General features: G+C 52.3%; 1 protein-coding gene across 1 annotated transcript in view; it reads left to right on the forward strand.

The window, feature by feature from the left end:
• Positions 1-21,559, forward strand: part of ANTXRL (ANTXR like) — a 36,112-nt gene extending 14,553 nt beyond the window's left edge. Inside the window, exons 4-17 of the mRNA XM_030335465.1 lie at positions 285-366; positions 467-500; positions 1,521-1,600; positions 1,677-1,745; positions 2,085-2,165; positions 2,255-2,315; positions 8,706-8,804; positions 10,027-10,096; positions 10,659-10,749; positions 12,328-12,513; positions 13,770-13,805; positions 14,888-14,968; positions 16,407-16,484; positions 21,305-21,559. Of these exons, the coding sequence (XP_030191325.1) occupies positions 285-366; positions 467-500; positions 1,521-1,600; positions 1,677-1,745; positions 2,085-2,165; positions 2,255-2,315; positions 8,706-8,804; positions 10,027-10,096; positions 10,659-10,749; positions 12,328-12,513; positions 13,770-13,805; positions 14,888-14,968; positions 16,407-16,484; positions 21,305-21,559 (1,303 nt within the window). The remainder of the gene's footprint in view (positions 1-284; positions 367-466; positions 501-1,520; positions 1,601-1,676; positions 1,746-2,084; positions 2,166-2,254; positions 2,316-8,705; positions 8,805-10,026; positions 10,097-10,658; positions 10,750-12,327; positions 12,514-13,769; positions 13,806-14,887; positions 14,969-16,406; positions 16,485-21,304) is intronic.
• Positions 21,560-23,296: the final 1,737 nt, after the last annotated feature.

Here is a 23,296-nt window from a genome sequence, read left to right on the forward strand (position 1 = left end):
ACTTGAGTTGCTTCCAGACGTTGGTCATTGTAAATATTGCTGCAATGAACGTAGGGGTCCCTGTATCTTTTCAAATTAGCATTTTCATTTTCTTTGGGTAAATACCCAGTACTGGATCATATGGAATTTCCATTTTTAATTTTTTGAGGAACCTCCATAATTTTACCCACAGTGGCTGCACCAGTTTGCATTCCCACCAGCAGTGCACAAAGGTTAGTTTTGGGCTCTTTTTAATAGTCAATACCTCATACCACCACAATCCCTTTTCTGATTTTTTTTTTCAGAAATGAAATAAGTGGTGGTCTTAATAAACTTCAGAATACAGTGCCTACTGGAGCCACAAACATGCATGAAGGATTTAAAAAGGTACCGAATCTAGAGCTCTGAGGATCTCTGCTTTCTGGAGTTCTTAGAGTATCCTGGGTCCTCCCACCCAGGACTCCAACACTCCTTCATTTACTTGCAGGCAAATGAGCAGATTGAAAAAGCAAACTCTGGAGGTAAGCTTCCTGGTGACTTCATTACGGGCAGGTGTGGGGACAGAGCCAGGCCTGGACCTCAACGAGGTGCAGACCCTCCTTGGCCCCTTCCTAGCGCTGATTCTTGGAGCAAGGTGCTTGCCCTCTCTGTGCCACAGGTTCCTCCTCTGTGCAGTGAGGATGAAAACCACCCCCAGTGATGAGTCTCAGAACCACATGGGATCATGTGTGTACCATCTAGGCTCTTGGTAACTGTGAGGTGCATGACCAACACTTGGGCTGCCTGAACGAGAAAAGCAAAGGGAACCAGGAGCAGACAGGATTCTGTTTTCAGAAAAAAAGAGCTGGATTTCCCCCTTGCCCACACTTTGTCTCCATCACATCTCTGGCCCTGATGCCTTTTCCCTGCGGTTCCTTCCCTTTGGTTGATGTCGTCCTGTGACTGTGCCTCCAACACTGGAAACGGCTGTGCTCTGCCCAGAACCATGTTCATCTAGGTTAGGGCTCCAGCTCTTGCCAGGAAAGAAGCATGGGCCTGGTGGGGAAAGGCACTGAGCTGGGCACGGCATCCTCAGCTCTGAGAGCCTCTGACCTCACCTTCTGGATCCCTGGGCCTGTGGATACAGCAGGTCTTTCTGCACGTGCTTGCCTGAGCCAGAGTCCCACCCTCCACCGAGCTGCGGGACACCTTGTACAGTTGAGTCTGGCTGTCACTCCCTTTGCTCATCTAAAAGGCTGACGCTTGTCCAGTGAAGTAAATGGAATTGCCTTTCAGGGCAAAGGTTGTTTGTCTGGTCATAGTGACCGTAGTAGGAAGGGCCGGAGCAGGGCTCAGTGCCGTCTGTAATGTGGGTCCTGCCTAAGTCCCCTCCTCCTTCCAGGACTGGGCTTCTAGTCCTCCAGGCACTTCTGATACTGGGTGCTAAGGTCGGGTGCCTGTCCTCTGGAGGAGGAGGTGTGAGGAGCAGTGCTGTGGACCCAGCAGCCTGCAGAGTGTCACTTGGGTGCCTTTACTGACCAGGCCACTTGCTTTTTCTGCAGAAAACAAAGTTCCTTCCATGATTATCTCCTTGACGGATGGAACACTGCTACCAGAGTCCTTTGATGAGACAAAGTACGAAGTGAGTCCAGTCCATCATTACCAGTATTTTGTTCCACATATTTAGTGATTTATACTCACCACTTTCCTTCTCTTAGGCTGCAAAGGCTCGGAAAATGGGGTCAACCATTTATGCCATTGGTGTAAAAGACTATAGGAAAGACCAGGTAATTCCAAACAGGTAACAAGGTGCCACCTGTAATCCTAGATGAGGAACTTTCAAAGACGGCTTACCCAGGGTTGCCCAAGGATGCTCCTCGGCAGAGGAGAATAATGGCTAACAAGGAAGAAATGAATAACAAATGTCATGTCAAATCTCCACACCCAAAGTGCGGAGTAAAGTAAAGTAAGGGCTTTCCCTTCCCTAACGGTGGGCTGCTGGCCAAGGCCAGGGTCTGGGCCTCAGAGTCTAACATGGCATGAGGCAAGAGACTGCCTCCTGGGATGGGGACTTCTGTGTCCTAATCCCCTACCTATGCGCTCAAGTCACCTCCTCTCCCTTGTAGCTGTTGGAAATTGCAGACAGCCCAGAACACATGATTGGAGTGGACAATGGATTTAAGGAACTGAGAAGCATCGTAGAACCAGTGAGTAAGGGATGTGAGAAAGGGGATGGGGTGACATCTCGCCACAACCTCCCATGCACTGTCCCTGACCTGCCACCCCTCTATTCCAGCTCACAAGTAAGGCATGTATTGAAATTACAAAAGTGGAGCCTTTGCATTTGTGTGCAGGAGGTAAGAGCTAGAGTCACTGTTGTAAACACAAGGATGTATGTTGTGAGTATGTGTTGTGTGTGTGGTGGGTGTGATGTGAGCATGCAGTTTCAGTGTGTGGTGTGTGTATGCATGTGTAGTTGTATAGACGTATGCACTGGATATGTAAGCAACTGTATCATTTTGTGAGGTGTTCATGCCAGGAATGATGTGTGGGTATGTGTGTAATTCTTTTGTTTTTGTTTTGACATAATTTGTATATATCTCTCTGTATAAGTTTAAAATATGCCGTGATTTCACATACACATATTGCAAAATGAGTACCACAATACGTTTAGTGTTACAACTTTTTTTTAACTTTTATGTATTTTTGAGACAGAGAGAGAGCATGAACAGAGGAGGGGCAGAGAGGGAGGGAGACACAGAATCTGAAACGGACTCCAGGCTCTGAGCTGTCAGCACAGAGCCTGACGCGGGGCTCAAACTCACAGACCGTGAGATCATGACCTGAGCTGAAGTCGGACACTTAACCGACTGAGCCACCTAGGTGACCCCTGTTATAACTTTTTAAAATATCAGAACCAAAAGTTTAATTAAGAAATAAGAAAAAGTATATTTTGAAAGCCCTCAACAAAATGCCAGCAAATGGAATCTGAATCTGACAACATGTAAAAAGAAGAGTCCATCAATAATAATTAGGGATCACCCCAGCAATGCAAGTCAATTCAGTATTTGAAATATCAGTGTAACTTACCACATCAGCAACATGAAGAAAGAAAAACATGATTATCTCAAAGGACGAATAAAAGAATTGGAACAGTTCAATGGCCAGCATCATACTAGAAACATAGTCCGACAAAAGGTATCCATACAAATACAGCTTAACAACACACCTTGTTCTGTGGGGAACGCCTCTCCCCGACATCTGGAACTTCACAAGCGTGCCCTCTCCCCCCCTACAAAGGTCCCTGAGTCAGTCTGGTGAGGACATCCTGTGCAGTGACTTTTGTGATAGAAGCCCCCTCCCTGCGATGAGCTCTGTGTGTACAGGTTTACATGTCTCATCATGGAGACTGGTACTGAGGAGGGTGGATAAGCACACTTACTCCCCTGGTAACAGCACACACAGCTGGATCCGGCCAAACGCAGACCCAGAGACCGGGTCGGCCTCTGTGCTCTTAACTGTAAGGCTATCGTGCAGTAGACCATGGGGTCAGACACAGCTGTGTTCAGATCTGGCTCTGCTGCAACCTGGAGCAAATTACCAAACATCTGTGAGCTCCCCTTTCGTCTCCAACAACACCCACTAGCACATCTCTCGTAAGACGTAAGGCCGGGCGATCTTACAAGGACCGGCACAGGATCTAGAAGCTGGGAAGCCCTAACCAATAGTAGTGGTACTAATAGTCCCACCATCCTTGACGCCTCCACCCCAAGGCTGAGCTCATGGGCGGGGTGGGGGGGAGGGGGGGTGGGGGTAACATCACCAGTATGAAAGCATCTCCCACTAAGCCAGCTGTTGGCAGCAGCTCTCCGACTCTTCCTGTCTTCTTAACCAACTCGCAGTGAGAGGTTGGAGGCAGGCAGGAGACTCCCACACAAGTGGGCTCTTGCCCTGCTTCTGCTTTAAAGCACCCCGCCGTGCAGCCGACCTGACAGCTTCATTCCTCTGATTATGTCCCCTGCACACACGCAGGTCACGGCGTCTGAGCAGCATGTCAAACTGCAGGTGCAAACATCAGTCGTTGTCCATCCCCCATGGCGGCCTGGCCAGGGTTACAGGTGCCTGCCACACACCCGCTGACAGCTCAACTCAGCATTTCCTGCTCTGACCTTTAAGATTGTCGCCCTCTTGACGAAAGCTGCCACGGGACATGACAGTCACTTGGAGGCAAAGCTCAAGGCAGGAACCTGGACCCCAAATGAAATAGAAAGAGCCATTTCATCAGGCTGTCATTTGAAATAAATCAGTGGGTCAGGGTGCCTTGGGAAGCAGACAGGGCATGAGCACGAGACTCCTGACCTCTTCAGTCTCTCAGGGTGCTCTCCAGGATGAGGCAGAGAGGCCTCTGCTGGCCTTCCTGCCTCTAGGCCTGTGCTCCAGCCCATCATCTGCACAGTGCCTGAGGGCACTGAGAAAGCCCCTTCCCTAACCCCAGCCTGGCCTGGAAGTCTGAGGCCCCTAGCCCCACAGCAGGGCCAGTCAGGTCTTCCCTCAGCTCTCAGGCTGGGGTGTCACTAGGCTTCCTACAAGACCCTACTTCCCCCCACTTTACAGGGTCCAGCCCATCCATCCTTTGACGCCACACTCACAGGGGGTTCATCCTTGTCCCTTTCTTGGTTCACTGGCCCCTCTGGATTCCCACAGCCCTTGGTCTGTCCTTCTCAGTCACTTCTCACCTTGAATGTGCCATGACTTTTGCTTGGCTGTGTCACGGTTGATTCTTCTCATTCAGTTCTTTGATGTGTTACCAACCTTTTATGAAGGAAATTTTCAAACGTACAGCAAAGTGGAAACAACTGTGCAATGAACACCCTGTCTCCACTACCTGGATTTTGCAGTTAATATTTAATATCTCACCATATTTCTTTAACATTTATCTAATCAGTGTGCTTGGTCTCTCTCTCTCTCTCTCTTTCTCTCTCTCTCTCTCTCTCTCTCTCTCTCTCTCTCTCTCACAAACCCACACACACACACACACACACACACACACACACACACAAAACCACACACAGTGCATCTTATTTTTTTATGTGTTTCAAGTCAATTACAGACATCAGGCTACCTCACTTCTAAAGCCCATCATTCTGCATATCTTTATTTATAGAAATATTACTTAAGAGCTCTCCTTAAATTGCAGCAAACTTCAGTGTATTTTTTAACAACTTCTGAAAAATGCACACTCCAGGAAGACAGAATTTACCATTGTCCCTGGAAAATCCCCTCAGATCACTTGCCAGACAATCCTTGTCCCCAACCTCTGAAGGCAATTCTTCTCAGTTTTTCCTCCATAGGCTGTTTGACCCTTTAAAATATCTTCTCAGTAGACTCATGTAATATGAACATTCTATTTAAACATTCTGTTTGGCCAGGTACTCTCGGCACAGTGGTTTGGAGAATCATCACTCCTGTGTGTTTGCTGGATATGCTTCGATATTTGTGTCTGGAAGGACAGCTGGAGGTGGCACCTTCTCATTCTTTTTCCTGTGTGTGACTGGCCCAGAGCGAGTGTCTACAAAGCCCAACAGCCATGGCACATCAGTGGTGGCACATAGTAGGACACAGGGCAGAGGCGGGCTTTTCTCTGAGAGCTGGGGAACAGGTCCTGCAGGGTGGCCAGGAGACTCACTGTGTGCAGAAGGCAAGGCAGACTGTGGGGCAGTAAGACCCAGAAGGCAAAAGCAGTGCAAAGACACCATTGCCACCAGCTTGGATAGCTACTGTCCCTCTACAATGAGGTTCCCCTTTTTCTACTACTACTGCCTCCCAGAAATAGCTACCATATATAATTGATCATATAGATGCAAATAGCTATTTATATATGCTTTTCAAGGTATTTTTACATTAATGGGATCATGCAGTTCATAACATTTTCCAGCCATCTGCACATACTCTATTACATGGATGGAGGAAACTTCTTTCATTAGTCTCCCCTGGTTGATATTGTGGCTACAGCAGGCTGTGCACACCCTGAGGCTCACCTCTCTGTGGGCATGGGTCAGGATTCCCCGGATCAATTCCAGAAGTAGAATTGTGGCATTAAGAGGACACACAGCTTAAACGTTGGTCAGTAGAGTCGAATTTCTCCCAAAGAGCCTGTGCTGGGCAACAGATGGTGTTCCCAGAGCCCAACCCTCCCAGGACAGGTCACTTCCACCTGGTGCCCTTGTCAGTCTCATGGTTGGTTGGTTGTCCTTCCTCACTGCTTGGCTTCCTCCTGACCTTGTCAGCGGGCTGCCTGCCTTCCCAGCTCCTCTCTCTGGAGCCCCAGGAGGCCTGATGTAGAACTCTTCCTCCAGAAAGAAAGTTCTCATAAAGAAGGATCGGTCTCCATGCCAGGGACTGGATGGTCCCTGTGCCACCCGAGAGCAGGTGCACAGTGGGACTCTACCTAAGAGACACAGCTCCCTGAAAGCCAATGTTCATCCATCCTTGGCTTCATTCTCCTCCTGTGTGTGTTACTGTTGGAGGAATTGGGTGAGGGGTGTTGGAACCGAGGAGCAGCCACTAGACAAAGCAAAATCCTTTAAGTCCACATCTCTTCTGCTCAAAAGTCTGACACCATCACCCTGCCTTCCACTTACCGAGACTTGCCAGATGACAAGACCCTCTAAAGGGGCAGTGCCTGGGGACACAGAGGGTGCTGCTGCGGAGGAGAAGTGGTGACTAAGCAGGGCCTGAAGGCTGCAAGGAGTGCATGGTGGGAAGGGGGTCACAGGCATATGGACAGCATGTGCTCTTCCCGAGAAGTGCAGGCACTATGGGGCCATCCCTGTGAAGCAGCCTCATGATAGCTGCTCAGAACTAAGACAAGAGCAAAGGGGGTAGAAGTGGGTCCTGGAATGGGTACTTGAAGTCAGATCCTGGCCCTGTACCTGCCAGGGGTCTGGAGGAGGCCACCTGCCCTCTCTTAGCCTCAGGTTCCCTCTCTGAAAGCTTGGGTAGGAATGCCTAGCTCACGGGTATTAGAGGTTAAGGAAAGTGTAGATCTGCCCATAGTATATGCTCAGTTAGTGAGGAGTGTCATTTTGGATGAACACTGGTGTTACATGGCTTGGCCTGGCACAGATTTGCCCACTTTCGGTTCCTTCTGCCTGTGTGCTTGTGGCAGGAAGGCTCTACTCACTATTTTTGCCTCCTCTGGAGCCTGATCTGTCCACATGCAGCCAGCTGACTGTTCCCTTCTCTGCCTGTATCTAATTACAGTGTGGGCTGTCAATTTACAGTTCTGTCTTGTAAAGAAATGCTTCTTTGCAATAAAAAATCCTGGAATATAAATTGCAGATGACACTTCCTTGAGACTGAGAGCCAAAGCTCTGCTCAGGGTGGCCCTAGCCAGGATGGCGAAAGGGTGCACAGGAGATAAGCCCAACTGCTCCTTCCAGGCCAATCACAGAGCCCCGTGTCATGGTGAGAAGCGTCCTTATGAAGTGTGAGCCTTGAGCAGGCAGCCTGGCACAACCGAGTTCAAAGCAGCATTGTACTCTTTGTTACTGTGTGTGGGAGAGGACGTGTTACTTACAGACGTCAAGCCTCCGCTGGGTGGACCACTGCCATCAGTGCCCTCGGGGGCCAGGCTGGTGCCGTGAGCAGGAGGCATGTGTCAGGCCAAGCCAAGGATGGTTGACTGCATGTGGGGTGTAGTGCAGTAAGGCAGGCGCTGGCCCCTGAGGAGCTCCCCTGATGTGAACAGGGCCCAGCCAATGGTTGACATGCAGAAATATGAACCCACCATTTCCAGGTGTTCCCATTTTTTGAAGAATGCTAGTGATCTGGGTTATTAGGGAAAATGTGCAGGCTTTAAGTGTTGATACCCATTTTTGGAAGACACTTGAATGCCTAACAAACCACAACAGCAGCCAGCATTGGGCCACAGGCCCAGAATCTATTTTCTTCAAAGCAGAGAATTTGCAAACACTGCCCTGATCAATGGGAGCTGCAGGGAGACCTGAAGCAGGAGAAATAAGGGCAGCCAGGTCCAAGGTTGTGCTATAATAAAGGTTGTGTAAATAAATAAATTGAGCTAGGGCAAACCAAGCTTCCAGGATTGGAATGACCCAGTCTGGGACAGGAGGCAGTGATGGAGGCTAATGACCTTGGGCTTGCAGTTAAAGACCCACATGTTAGCCTGGCTAAATCATTAGGGTTCAGTCTACCAGCTGTCTTCTCTATCCCCTGGTGTTTGCTTCAGGGGAGGCTCAGCAGCCTGGGGAAGGTCTAGGGTCTAGACCTGCACCTCACATATCAGTGTCTCCACACTCAAAGAGGAAGTGCTTGCTAAACCCCAGGTGGGTTATGTGTAGTCCATGAAGCCTCAGGCAAAGGCAGGGGAAGAGCAATCATGTGAGACTTCCAGAACCACAGCTAAGACAGGACTTCTTCCATGGGGGATTCGTTGTGCAGGGTCCCAGAATCTTAGCATATACAGATGATGAGGTTGGGTCCCTTTAATGGACTCCAAGTATCAGGGGTGAAGATGAGAGGCCCCCCTACAGCCTAAATCTCCCCTGTTACTCAGAGTGGACCCTCCATTACACTGGGTGAGGATCTTGACTCCAGAGGTCAGCCTTGTTTGTTTCAACTTGTTTGCTTCCTGAGAATTCCATTTTGTGGGGGGACATGCCTTGTAAGACAGAGGGAAGGCAGCCCTCAGCCCCACCTTACACAGACCTTTGAATGTTGCTTTGCAGAAGACTATGAAATTATGATTTCTGGAAAAGGATTTAATAATGCAATAAACAAGGAGGAAGTTATTTGTAGATTCCGCTTCAGCAATGATAAATTCTTCGGTAAGTAGCTCTCTTGGTGCCTCCAAGTGACAAACTCCCTACAACAGGCTGCCTTCCCCTCAGCCAGCCAAGTTTTCAAAGCCCTTGCTTACCATTCACTGTGGGTCCTGTGAGGATAGATCAGGTAGAAGGAGAGACCTGGCTGGGAAGCCTGGTGACCTATACCTCAAAGCTGGGAAGTCATCAACCACAAGAGCCTCTCCTAGCAGGGCTTTAACCCTTGCCAAGAATGGCTGTGGTGTGCTGGGTGTGCCCCAGAGCTGTACTCCCCCTCCCTTGGCTCAGCTCTCACTGGCCTTGGGAGACAAGGACCCGAATCCGTTGAGTCTGCTGGCGAGAAACACAGGTAGCCCTGGGCCAGGCACACTGGGAGCTTCACAGGAGAATGTGTGCATCTGGGATTGAGACAGGATGCCAGCTTCCAGGCCCAGGCCCAGGAATCCTGGCACAGGCACACATTACTTGTCTGACCTTGACCAAATGAGGGTTCTATTCTCAGCTTCTTTTTCCTCTACTGCAAAACGAAGCCAATATGATAGTCGAGCTAAACCATATCACCTATGTAGGCCTATAATGTAAGGAAATACTCAGGCATCAGGTATTCCTCCATGATGGGTGAGTGGCCAGTAGAAGCACATGTTGGGTACGTAGATGTGCCCTCACGCTGAGATGGGTGTGATCCTCCCCAGAGAGCAGGGTGGTACAGTAGGACTATCTCCCACTGAGCCCCCAGTGCATTCATTGGACCTGATGAGATTGTGTGCCATGATGTCTTACTGCAGGGCCATCTGGTAAACCCAGAGCTACCTCCAGACATCACAACATTACACGGTAAATGCTTCAGTCCCTTAAGAGAAATGGTGTCTCTTAGGGACAGGACAGGCCCCACATTCCTAAGCAGCTGTCCCTTCCCCTCTATTCGCTGTGCCTTCTGTTGTTTATTGTGGTCTCAAGAAGTGTCCCTCTCCACATTTATTTTCTTCTTTGTTATTTCATTGTCTCCCTCCCATCCCTCAAATGTAGGGCCCTTGAGAGCAGGGACTCAACCTTTTGCATTCCAGCCAGGCATTGCACAGGGCCTGGTGTATAGCAGGGGCTCAGAAGAAGGCAGCGAAGAGAAGCTGGCATCTTCCAGTGTTAGTCTGCTTGCCAGGGGCCAGCTGAGGGGAGATGGATGGATGGGCATGCTCCTTGACATTATTCTCTTGTGGTTTTCTCCTAGATAAAAAAGCCACCACTGTGGATGATAACAGCATAACATGCTCAGGAGTAATGATACAAAAACCAGACCAGTAAGTGCCCAGGTCAAGGGCCACAGGTGCAGTTTTTGCCACTATGAGGTACATAGGATGTGGGATGTCACCTCTGCTGGGGCAGCACATGTGTATCTCCCAAAGTCTCAGGGCATACTCTCCACTTCTTCTTGTTGGTGGTCACCTGAGATGCTCAGGGATATGCTATAGCCCAGTCTCTGCCAAGGAGGGAGACTACTGGAGATGATGTCCCCAGGGAAAGTCTTTGCTCCAGGTAGCCATCAGAGCTAAAGCCAACATACTCTGCAAATTGAGAAAAGTCAGGATGGTGACACCCATCCACCCTCCTTGGAAACCTAGCCCATGGCCAGGACGGCATCTGACCCCAGGCAGGACTCCTCATGCCTGGTCAGTCTTCACTGCAGAGATTGATCTCAAGGGCTTGGTGTGAGCTCTCCTTACCCATGCCATGTGCTCACTGGTGGCCCCAATCCCTGATGATCAGTTACAATGAGAAGAAATGGGGGATGTGGTTTGATCCACATGCAAGAACTATGTCTGTTGGGGCTATTTCTGTCTATCCACAATTTCTATGCTGCAGGTTGGTCCATGTGGAAGTTAGCCTGAATAATGCCATCAGCTTCATCAGGAGTGATGCTAACATCACCAGCGACAACTGTATGAGTTCCAGGGTAAGGTGGCAGGTTCCCTCCTGGGGCTGTCCAGAGCACTTACACTTAAGGAGCACATGCCCTGGGAGGCAGGAGAAGGGACACAGTGCCAATGGCCCAAGAAAGTAGCTTGTGCAGACAGGGGGCTGGGATGACTTCTCAGAGCCAGCTTGGGGCCCTCAGCCCTTCATTGGCAAGCTGCCCTCACATGGGGCTTGTGAGGTGCCCTGGGAGTGCTTCCACAAGAGCACCTGCCATGTAGCCTTCTGTCCAGGTCCTGCAGAACCTCTGTTCTCTCTCTCTGGGAACCAGGTGTCCCTGAAGGCACAGGAAAGGGAACGGTTAGAGCTCTAAGCAGAGTCCAGAAATGGTGCTGGGGCTCTGCCACCCCGCCTCGCCCCTTGCCACCCCTGCTGGCCCAAGAATAGCAGTGGGGAGCTCGGGGCTCCATCCTGCACTCCAGCTGGGCAGGTGGGAGAGGCTGGGAGGCTAGTGTGTTAGGAGCCTGAGTCCAGAACCTCTGGGGCAGCGAGGTGCTCCAAATCCGGGCCCCAGACACAGGGGATCTGGAGAGCGGGACCCACTGTGGCCCTGTGCAATCAGGGTGTTTCAGCAGCTGCTGACACAGCTGAACCCACACACGCCCATCACTGCCCGCAAGCCCAAGCCCACTTGGGGAACACCCCTGTCATTTTGCAGAGGGCATCAGCCTCCCCCTCTGCCTCTGCTGCTTTCTCGTGCTCCTCAGCCATCCCTCTCCGCTAACTCTCTGACCTCTGCTGGACCTTGCTCTCCGGCACTTGGTGGGAAGCTGCCAGGGCTGTGGGGAGGGCCTGGGACTCAGCTCAGGGACGGGCACGTGGGAAAGAGGGTGCTGCTCCCAGGTGCCCACTTCTCGGAGCTCCACGTCACCCGGGCACCTGGGGCGGGGCAGCATGACATGGGCGACAGAGCACGTTAGGCACAGGAAGAGGGCTGCCTGGGAGGAGCGATGCCCGTGCCTGATTGCTACCAGCCTAGTGTCCAGTCCCAGCTGGGAGGGTTCCAGCAGCATGGACAGTCCTCTGACTGTGTGTTCGCTTGTGCCAGGACAGGCACTCACCGACCAGCAGACCACACTCGGCCATTTGTCCCTCAGGAGCCTAACTGACAGGCCGCCCTCAGCAGGCACATTTAGGAAAGAACTCAGGAGGAGCCTGAGTTCATGGGCCCCCACCCTGCTTCCCCCTCCTGGGCACAGACTCTGTCCCCTGTAGCTCCCCTGCCTCAGGGAAAGCCGAGCATTTGGTTTAGGGCAGGACTGCACCGCGTGCGGCTGAGGCGTGCAGTGAGGGCTGGCATGTCACACATGGGGATTCCGGTCCTTGTCAGGGCTCTGGGCCAGAGCCTCAGAACAAAGCCAGTGGTGGGCTCTGTGGCCCAGGGCTCCACAGCGGCTCTTTGAGTGCCGTCTTGTCCTCCAGGCCTTCAGTGCTCCCTGGAGGTGGGGAAATCTGAGGTGAGTGGGAACACACGATGTGCAGGTGTAGTGTGCTGGGGGGAGGCACCCAGTGAGGACCACCAGATCTCCCCTAGACTTTTGACGTGTGCTTTCTGCAGAATATGCCATCAGAAGGTGATGAACCACCCTCTCCAGCTCCTCCTTCTCCAGAAGTCATGACTCCCCCGGAAAACCTGGCATCATTTATGCCACCTATCCAACCTATCTACTTGGTTGTGCTCCTCGCAGCCGTGCTCACAGTCCTGTGTCTTTCCTGCTGCTTCTGGCTATGCTGTTGCAAAAAGGTAAGTGATATCTTGAACATAGTACCATTCCCCAGGCCCATGCCAACAACTTGAGGGATACAGCCCCTACCCCTGCCCCGTGATCCTGCCTCTGGGCGGGTTCCCATAAACTCCCAGGCCATCAGATGAGTAAACAAAGGCACAGACTGTGTCTACCATTCCTGGGCAGAAACTCAGCCTGCATCTCAGGGACCCTCCTGCTTCATGCTTGTTTCCAGAGGCATCCTATGAGCTGCCCTGTCCTCTGGGGATAAGCCACCCCAGTACCCAGTGACAAGGGAGGCATCACAGCAGGCAGGCTTCTGGAGAACTCAGGGAGACCAAGCACCAGAAGAGGCCTCTGCTGCTGAGGGAAGAAAGTGGGTCACAGGAGGCATTGGGGGCCCCGAGGGACAATCCTGATGGTTGGGACGATTCCTAGACTCTGGGGCAGCTGAGCTTTGGAAACCAGATCTCTGCACACAGCCAGTGCGTCTTCCTTCCTTTCTCAGTCATTACTAAGGGCCAGGACATGATGGGCCCCATACTTGGCACACAGGGACGGGAAAGGAGCTGCCACCATCCTGCACACAGGAGCTCACAGTCTGGTGTCTGCTCTGGTATTGGTACCTGGGGGTGGCGGGTAAAATGTCAGCCTCATAGGCTGTGGCATCAGGGCCCTAGCAAAGGAGAGACACTGGCCCCCGGGGAGGGAGAAGGGCAGACGTACTGGCTACTGGGTTTGCAAGGACCCGGGACAGAGCTGGGTGAAGGAAGAGGAAACCACAGAGGTGGGAAAGGACAGAGCAAAGCAGCAAGACAGAAGCAGGCCGGATTGCTGTGGAGGGGGAGCTGTGAGGACAGAAAGCGGGAGTGGGGGCTGTCAGCACAGAGTGGGGACTAGGGAGGGCTGCGGGCTGTGGGAGGTGAGGGGAGAGGAGGAAGGGAATTGGACGTGTTGTCTTGTCTTCATGTCATGGAAGGGCTCCTAATGAAAACTACTGCGTGGACACCTCCACCAGGGACCAGGCACCCTAGTCTGGCTGTCTCCCTGTCCACCGCCAGGGAGGTCCGATTCCCCTTTGATAACCCAGGAGCCTGAGCCTCGGGATGCTGGAGCCGGTTGGCCACATCCCATAGACAGTGGGCTCGCAGACTGACACCCAAAGCCCACGTTCTGTCCCACTGCTGCTGAGTAGGGTCCCCTTCCGTCTGCATGGCCGAGCCAGTGCCCTCATGCTCCTCCAGCCGATGTTCATGTCTCTTTAACATTCTAGCCCTGCAAGGAGCCACCAGTGCAGAAGATAGTAATGGTAAGTCCTGATTTTTGTCCTCATGTCGGTGTGCCTGGTGCCCACGCTGACCTTCACACAAGGGGTCCTGCTGCCTGTGGGATATTTCCACCTGCTGCCCCACTGCCTGCCACCTACCTGGGCAGAGAGAGCTGGCCGAAAGAAGAGGGTGATGGAGGGGCAGGGAGGGCCCTCGGGAGGACTTACGACTCAAAACACGTTTCCCGAGTGTGCAACTCAGCCTGATCGAGAGCTGTGCCACTCAGCAACTTGGGGTAGCCTATTTCAGCAATGGCTGTAGACCCAAAAATATTGGAACTTCTGCCAGTTCCCAAAGGACAGCTCATAGCTGCACCTTCGCCCGGTCTCAGGTGAGTTCTTGGAAAAAGAGCTTCAGGTCTCAGGACCAGGTCGCCTCCTTCAGGCTCTAATGAATACTGGGCTGAATTTCACTGATCTTTACCCCTGTCACCTGGCAGGCAAGAGGCTTGACCGGGCTGGTACTGTGGGGAGTGCAGAGCTGGGGAGGTTGGAAGGGGTCTTCCCTGGCATGGAGTCTGAGTAAGGCCCATGCCGGGTGAGCACAGAGAGCAGGGATCTGAGGAGCGGGTATGGCTCACTCAGTGGCAGGGACACAGTGTCCCAAACAGGGGGACCTGAGCCTGAGAGCTGGTAGGAAACAGCCCTCAGTGTCTGGGGCTGTACAGTAGCAGGTTACATTGTCACCTGAGGAGACTGGATGTGCCAGGGTCAGGTGAATGCAGCCCTGTCGCCCACCAATTCTTTACCCTGATGGCCCTCCTATCCACTGACAGCCGCAGGACCAGGCTTCTCCACCAAGGGCGGCACCAGGGCACAGAGGGACAGGATAGAGTTTGTTGGCCTTTTGGGGAAAAGCCATATCTGCAAACCAAAGGAGTTTGCTTGTTTTCACAAGGAGGACACTGTCACAGTACAGAGTGTTCTTCATTTGTCCTTGGTATCTCCAAATTCCCGTTGTCGAGTGGCCAGTGCTTGACAGCTGCTGGGGCAACAGACAGATGTCATGTGTCTGCACCCGGGAGCTGCCAGACCAGGAAGCAAACTGTACTTTCTCTTCCTAGGCACCCGTGAGGGAATGTATACGGCCCCGCCCAGTGGTGGTCCCTTGTAGGTGCCGAGGAGGCGGGATAAGACGGATAGAGGTGAGAAGGGCCTTTAGGTGGGGCTGAGGGACAAGGGAGGGCAGCCAGTCCATGGCCCCACATGAACCGTGGCTTGGGTGGAGATGAGCTTTGTGGGCACTACATCGATCCCTGGGCACGGGAAAAACTGCAGAGGCCATCCCGATCCCGGGCCCCAGGAGAGGGCAAGACTGTGAGGGCTCTTGCCGTCACCAACACCACTTGGAGCCTGGCACCAGGCTTGGAAGGGGCCCAGGTCTGCAGATGTTGGTGGCTGGCCACAGCCCGCCAGTCGCAGGCTGTCTGAGGTCGTCAGCGGTTCCAACAATGGCTTCCATTTTCCTGGCCACCAGGCAGAGGAGTAAAACACAAGCTCGATCACAAACAGTCTCCCACAGGTCAGAAAAAGAATCCTTTAAGGAAAATTCTGAGCAAAGTTTGTTCCATGAGTCAGCTCAGCAAAGTGAGGGACTAAGCTAACTATGTTGTCCCTGGACGCACTGACATGGGGACAAGGGCCTCAAGGAGGAGGAGGCTGTGAGGAAACATCCTCACAGAAAGTGCTAGGGCCGCACCCTGGGTGGGAGCTCCCAGCCCTGCAGGGGGGCATGAAGACAGGGTGGGGAGGCCCCAGGCAGCCCTGGCTGAGGAAGGAAGAACCCCATATTCTTCCTTCGTGGGCTTTGCCCTCCTCCTGGTCCTGCATCTGTGGTGATGCACCCGTTGGAACTGCTGTACCAGGGCCCGGGCACATTAGTCCTAGTTCCGCTGTCTCCCTGTTGACCCTGCAAGGAGCCCCAGATGGCAACATGACAGCAGGCGGACAGTCAGCCTGGGGGCTCAAAGAAGCCAAACCGCCTCCAGACAGGGCAAAGGTCATGGCCTGGGGCTTTTTCCTGCTCACAAGGCACAGCCCCACCTGCCCCCTCAGTAGGGCCCAGAGAGGCCTGAACTGCAGGTCCTGAAGTCCGGAGGCCACCTGCCCCTGGGTCCAGGGCCTCTTGCCAGTGTCCTCCCTTCCTGTCTCCCCAGCAGCCCCGGGATCAGCCCTCATCCCCATCTGCTCCTGGTGTGCCCCAGTGCAGGCCCTTGTCTTCTTCTCCCAGCTCCTGCCCAGCTCCCTGATGCCCACATCATGTTCCCCTGCAAGACCTCTCCTTGCGACCCCGCATGTCCCCCACCTTGGACCCTTCCTCTCAAAGTAGCCCCTGCCTTCTCCTCCTACACCAGAAATACAGACTCATTTCGGGTTCCAAAACAATCTGTCACCTACAGTGACACTGCCTGCCCTGAAACACACAAGGCCACCAGGCCCCTGCCCCAGGCGGAGACTACAGGGCGGCCTCGGTGTGTTCCTGGGGACAGAGCCCTCTGGAGCCATCTCAGGCAGAGGGGCCTCTACCCCTCTGGAGGTGACGACCAGGCCCTGGAGCTTCCTCACAGCCAATCTGGTTTTCAGGGCAAACTGGACACCTTGTGTGACTTTGTGCAAAGCTGCAACCAGATCCCATTGATGTGGTGTCAGCCCAGGAACGCGGTAAGCAGGGGCACAGGGATGTTCCCTGGGCAGGCGCCCTTTTCTCTTTGCCCTTGGCAGCTGAGCTCAGGGACTCTGGGTCAGAGAGCCCTGTCCAGGCATCTTCCGGGAGGATGCCCCAGAGGAGGAGACGCGGTGCTCATGAGCCTCCCGTGTGGATTCTGGGTGGGGCGCCTGCATTTCCTTGCTGGTCCCCATCAGAAGGACAAGAAGCTTTCTTGGGGAGAGTGTTACCCAGTGCCTCCAAGCTTAAGTGAAAGAGGCTGGAGAAGGAGGCAGGCCAGCAAGTTCTCCTGACCCCCAGCCATCATCCCTCCCCACCACGCTCCCCAACCTGTCTGCTGGATCCACACCCTCATCCTCTGAGACTCTCCTTGGCGGCTCCCTCATGTGCCAGGAATGCTGGAGGGCATGGTGACACCCCCATGTTGTTGGCCAACATTGCCTGCTTTTGCCAGCTAGTAGAGTCCCTCCACGTGCCACTGCCTGTGACAACGGGGAGAAGCCTGCATGTTACAGGTGTCCCCCTGGAATTTAATGGTTGTGACAGCTAATTGTTAGAGTTCCTCCTATGCCAGCTGCCAGTCTAAGAACTTTCCATAATTTCACATTCAATCCTGCCAGTGACTGTACGTGCAGGTACTACTAATATGCCAGTTTTACCAAGGAGGGACCAAGGCACAGAGAAATCAAGCAACTTGCCCCAGGTCACAGAACCTGGGAGTGGCAGAGCTGGACTTGAACCCCAGGGCCTGCCTCCACCCTTCTCACTGCCCTGCCCCCCTCAGGTCAGCACTCATGAAACCATAATGGTTTCCCCAAAACCAATGCAGGGCTCGGAATTAGGGCCCATGAAGAGCATGTTCCTGGCTTTCCTGGGAATCATGTGCCTAAGCTTCCCCATGATCAGAACCTCAGACTGGGCCAGGTGCCTGGAGGACGTGGTGTCCCCAGTATCTATAGTGAGGGCTGCATTAGTCATTTGCTTAGTTCAGGCAAGCATGACTGTCCCTGGTAGCCAGGTGAGCATTAGGAGTCCTGGGCACGCCTGGGGGTGGGGACCCTGCCGAGGAGACACATGGATGTGTGCTGACACCCAGCAGGACCATGTCTGCTGTCAGAGGTTTCAAGGCTCCTCAGGGGACTACTGGGCTCCTGGCTCTGGGTCTGAACAGAGCTCACGGTCCCAGCCATGTTTGCACAGATGCCCATTCTGCATCTGGATCTCCTGGAGCCTCTTCCAGGGCCACAGCCCCATTATGGTCACTAGCACCACACCGGCCTTGTGCCCTGAACCCACCCAGCCACGTCCACTCCTGCAGAGGGACAGAGCAAGACATGGAGGGAGGCTCAAGACCAGAGGGTGGACAAGGGAGAGATACCAGAAAGGGCCATCCTACCCCATCGAGGGGAGGGCAGGGGCACTGGGCACCCTCTGATATGGTCCCTTTCCCAAGACCCTACTGGGAATGTCATGGATTGTGGGGCACTTGCAGCTGCCCAGCGCTTTGCCAGGCCCCTACCATGCCAGTTCTGGAGTCAGCCCAGTACTCTTTCAAGCTGGGAGTGACAGTGACCCTGTTTGTTTGCTGATGGGAAAACAGTCCTGAGAGGCCAGCAAAGTCACAGAGGCCACCCAGAGAGCAAGTGGCAACACCCAGGACCATCTAAAGTAACCCCCCTCATCCTGAGCAGAGCTGGGAGCCCATAAGTAGGCCCTTTGGGTGTGGGCCCCCTTCCCACTCCTGGGTCCCTCCCATGTGACTTTGTCCCTCTGACCATCCTCCTGGAGACCTGAGTGTGGCTGTTTTCTTCAGGACCGTCTCTCCCTACGCACATACACAGAATGACCGAAGAAGACTCAATCTAGTTTCTTAATCTTGAGTCAAACCCTGGCTTCCATCCAAGGTCCTGATTCTCTTCCTTTGTTGCTTTATCCCAGGGAAGCCCATTAACTCACCAACAGGACCACTGCTAGGTCCGCCAGGAAATCTGGCCAACAGTGGCCAACCTTACCCTCCCCCACTGCACGTAGTTCATGGTCACAGAGCTGTGTCCCAGTGCACATACCCTGCATGTCCCCCACACAACGCCCTGTGCACAGCGTCTCCTTTCCTCCTCACAGCCACCCCGCAGGGACCACACCTGCCTGTGACATAGCTTTCCAAGGCCAGACACTGTTCTAAGTGTTTAATACAACTAGCTCCTTCATCCCCCCACAATTCCATGGGGAGAAAGCCGAGGCCCCGCACAGTTAAGTCTCCTGCCCAGAAGCCCTAGGGCCAGCGTCAGGAGCTGACGCCTAACTGCCAGCCTGGCTCCTTCTCTTCTAGCAAGGTGGTCACTTCTCTGCATGTCACAGCTGTGGAAACTGAGTGCATGAATTTTAGTGATGGACTCAATGTGACGGGGCTGTGGAGAGGTGCGGCAGGGCAGGTGATGACCCCCGGAAGGTTCACGTACAAGTCTAGGCTCCAACACCCATATCATGCTGCCAGGGTCATAGGGAAATATCTGGGTTCTGTCCACAGAGTCCACAGAGTCCGTCTGTCCACAGCGCAGTGTGTTATATATGCAAACAATTGTGAATGTCACTATGTTATTTTGATAGTATGCTGATAACAGACCTCCTTCTAAATATGAGCTCATGTATTTTTGCTGGGAAAGTGTTCTTCCATGGAACAATTAGAACCTGGATACAGATCGGCCTTATGATGTATTCATGCCAAGGAGCTCCTGAGTCCTCTGTCCTTGCCCATGGCACAGAGAGAGCTCCATCAGGGAGGGAGGTGTGATAAAGCTGGGACATAGCTTCCCCTCTCCAGGAAGACTGAACTTGATAGCTGTCTGTCAAGCCAGTGAACTTTGGGAAGATCTCAGATCATAACCTTGGGATTGTGATGCAGCTGGCTCTCCTGTGCTCTGCAACCCTCTCCTCCCCCTGACCCAAAACTCAAACACACACACACACACACACTCACACACACACACACACACACACACACACAGGCAACCCAAGCATGTGCACAGACATGGGGACACATGCACACATTCCCCATGATGTAGCAGGAAACGAGGTAATGGAGCCCATGCCCCAAAGCATGGAGATTCGGGCTAGCAGTGACCCATTTGCCAGTGGATCCAAGATTAATCCCTTCACTGTGCAGCACTGAACTGATGTAAACAGTAATTGGTCACTGCCTTAGATCATCAAATGGTAGGAAGGCAGAGAGGAAGGAGACTCCCCTCCACCCCCAGACCCCTCCACTCAGCCCATGACACTTGCAACACAGTCTCAGGGTCTCTCTGGCCCTCCGCGTTCCCCCTGCCACGTGGGGCCCCTCTCTTCTCCCAGCAGTCCATGGGAAGATGCAGCCTGCAGCTCCCGGAGACGGACTCAGGCGTGGGAGACAGGACGGGCTCAGCACAGGTGCCCCACAGTCATCCCTTGATGAAATCAGAGAGATCCCACAGCGGTTGCTAGGTCTAGATAATCTGTTTATGCTCGGGAGTAAATAAGCAGAAATAAAGGAGCCTGAAATAAAGATAAAGTTTCCAATCTGTTCTCAGCAGCAGCACACCCATGCACACGTGTAACGCAAATGTACTGACCTATAATGAAACCACAAACCTTCACTCACTGCTGTAACAGAAGATTTGAATATGCGAAAACCTAGACCACATCGTCAGCTTTTCCCAGAGGAATCATGGGCTTAGCTCTGCTTTAGTGTAATTGTAATGAACATGCTTAGGGAATTTGATCAAACTGATTTAAGGATGAATTGAAAAAATTTACAGTTGAGCGTAGTTTGGGAGTTTTTGATGTGATCCTGGGGCAGGGATGGTGAACATCCTGCCACATGACCGAGACTCTGCCCATGGGCCCAAAACAGTCTATGGTGTTGAGAAGAGACCCAGCTGCAGTGCTCTGGGCTATGGACCAGAGGGTCCCCTATTCGGCCCTGGAATGTGGTTGTGCAAAGGCGGCATTAGAGAATGGGATTGGGAAATAAACAACTTTTGTTTCCTCGTGCATGTCTGTCTGTATTGTCTGGGCTCTCTACAATATCTCTGTTATGATCAAGAGAAGCAGAAATGTTTATCTGTAAAAGGTAATAATATTAACTTGATAAAGCCTAAGGTGATATTACATAGAAAGTTGCCTAGAAAGTGACATTTTACAAAGTATGTCAGTCTTGCTGTCCTGCTGGGAAAGTCACAGCGAGGAATCCCTACCCATCTCTGGGCTTGGCTCCACTCTGCACACAGGCATGCGGGTCCCCAAGGGTGTCTGTCTTTCTTGAACTTTTCATTGGATCAATATCCTTGTGGATATGGGAAAGGACAAGGTCTGCCTCTAGGTGTCCCAGATTCATTAATAACATACTTATAAATTCAAGGGGTTTTAGGTGTGTTGTTTTTCTAATGTGGCTACTTTAGGAGGGAAAACCAAGATTATTCGAAAGGGTTAGTAAGGATTTTTAACAGTAGGGTGATAACAATGAAAGTCTCAGTAAAAGAAAGCAGTGGTCAGTACGTTTTGTCACTCACAGGCACTCAAGCATAACACTATGAGGGAATGATGGGTTCAGAGAAGCCCAAAGTGCCCACTACATGGAGCACCTGTGGGGACTGGTGGGACCTTCTGGGGACCGACAGGCCCAGACAGATTCAGCAGGGGATCACTGGGGATCTGGGCAGTAGGAAGAGCACAGGTGTGATTAGAGAAGGAGCTCGACAGGCCCCAGCAGCCAGAAAAACCACAGCTTTCTGGACCCACTGGCTTCTCAGTGACCTTCTCTCTCTTCTCTTCCCTACAGAGGAGGTGCCTCAACTTTGCCCGATTGAGGCCCCCCTGCATGAAGTATCCCTGTACCCCAAAGATCTGCCTTCTACCCTGCACCCCAAAGATCTGCTTTCCACCCAGCCAGGAGTGCTTCCCCATCAGCAACTGCTACTCATGCTGCCAATGCCCATCACGCAAGTGTTCCCGGCTTCCCTCCAGGATGCTGCCACTGATGGCCCCCTCTTCCCGGGCACTCTGCGGAACCACTCTGTCACTCCCACCCCCATAGCCCAGCCTCCAATGCACCAAAACCCCAAGTTATTAAGAGCCCTTTGTGCACTGAATTAGACATACGTTTTGAGTCTTGGTTTACAGTCAAAGGGAGTTGGAATTAGTTGCTGATCAGCAAGAGAATTTGGTGGGTTTTGCTCCACTGTATGAGATGATCTACACTGCTTCCTTCCAGGACAAAGCACCCTGGTGTCCTGTGGATGCAGACATGGATGTGCCCCAGTCCCCACGGCCCGCTCTTCATCTGTCACCAAGGGCTGGGACACCTGGGATTTTAGCCAAATTCCGCTCTTTGAAAAAAGCCCAACATGTCTTTGAAATAGGAATCCAATCCTGTGTCTCCTTCCCTAATTTTGTGCAGAGAGAAAGACTTGAGTTTCTCACCCTCCTTCACTCCACGTTCTTGGTTTTCATTTTTTTCACTACCCACACTCTGAATGTGTCCTAGAAAGAGACAAGCCTCCCCCAAGGTCACCAGCTGCCAGGGTAACTTCTCTTTCCAGATACCCCAAACCGTCCCCAGGCCCAGAAGAATTTTAGAGAATCCTCTCCATTTCCCTAGGGAATGTAAACCTCCCCTATTTGTCATTTGCCATTTGCAAGACCACAACCAGTTATCTCTAATCCATGTCGATAGTAAATTAAAGTACTCTGCACCCTCAGCCTCTTGTCCTTGAATGTCATAATTATGCTTTTCAGTAGAATTTCTGTAAGACAAGTATAGGTAAAAAAAATACGTCAGGTTTGGGTTTTTAGTCTGTATTGATTAAAGTGGCTGCATAGCGATGCCCATAATTGAAAGAAAGAAAGAAAGAAAGAAAGAAAGAAAGAAAGAAAGAAAAAGAGAAAAAGAAAAAGAAAAGGTTTTCCTGGGGGCGCCTGGGTGGCTCAGTTGGTTAAGTGACCAACTTGGGCTGGGGTCATGATCTTGCAGTTTGTGAGTTCAAGCCCCACGTTGGGCTCTGTGCTGACAGCTCAGAGCCTGGAGCCTACTTCAGATTCTGTGTTTCCCCCTCTTTTTACCCCTCCCCTGCTCACGCTCTGTGTCTCTCTGTCTCTCAATAATAAACGTTAAAATAAATAAATAAATAAATAAATAAATACATACATAAATACATAAATACATAAATACATAATGGTTTTCCTGGAATGGCTATGGATGTGGAAAATGTTTGCAGGGTAACTCTCCAAAGGCTTTTTACCTGGAGTTGCTCTTTCCTGTGGACCCCTCCCGCACTTGTCTGCCCTGTCCCAGCCTGGGCCGCAGATCAGTGTCCTGCCAGGACAGGAACGGTGACAGAGAACATGTCCACCCGCATGGTGGGCCTTTTCTACCTCTGCCAGTACATCTGTCTTGCAAGCTATTTATGGGAAGCCTTTTCCTGGCACGAAATGCCAGGCACGGGTGTCTCAGAGAAATAAGCCAACTCAAGACGGAGGAAAATAGAGGAGGGGGCTTAGCCCCTGTGGCATGGGACTCAGTAGTTTCACTGGGACTCCATTCAGCGACTCATTCCAGAGCAGTGAGTGATAGGTGCTTGAAGACCACAAGCAACCCCTCCATGCCTCACTTCCTGAGGTCCTTCCTGGACTGTGAGGCCTTAGCCAACATTCTGGTTTGGTTTAGTGTTGCAAGAGTGAAAATCACCGGCTGTGTAAGCACAGAGCATGTTAACAAGGCTGGCAGGTGACACAGGGCTGGCCCCACGGGGAAGGGTCCGGTGGGTCTCAGATG

This window comes from Lynx canadensis, chromosome D2 (assembly GCF_007474595.2).
Source record: "Lynx canadensis isolate LIC74 chromosome D2, mLynCan4.pri.v2, whole genome shotgun sequence".
Lineage (NCBI taxonomy): Eukaryota > Metazoa > Chordata > Mammalia > Carnivora > Felidae > Lynx > Lynx canadensis.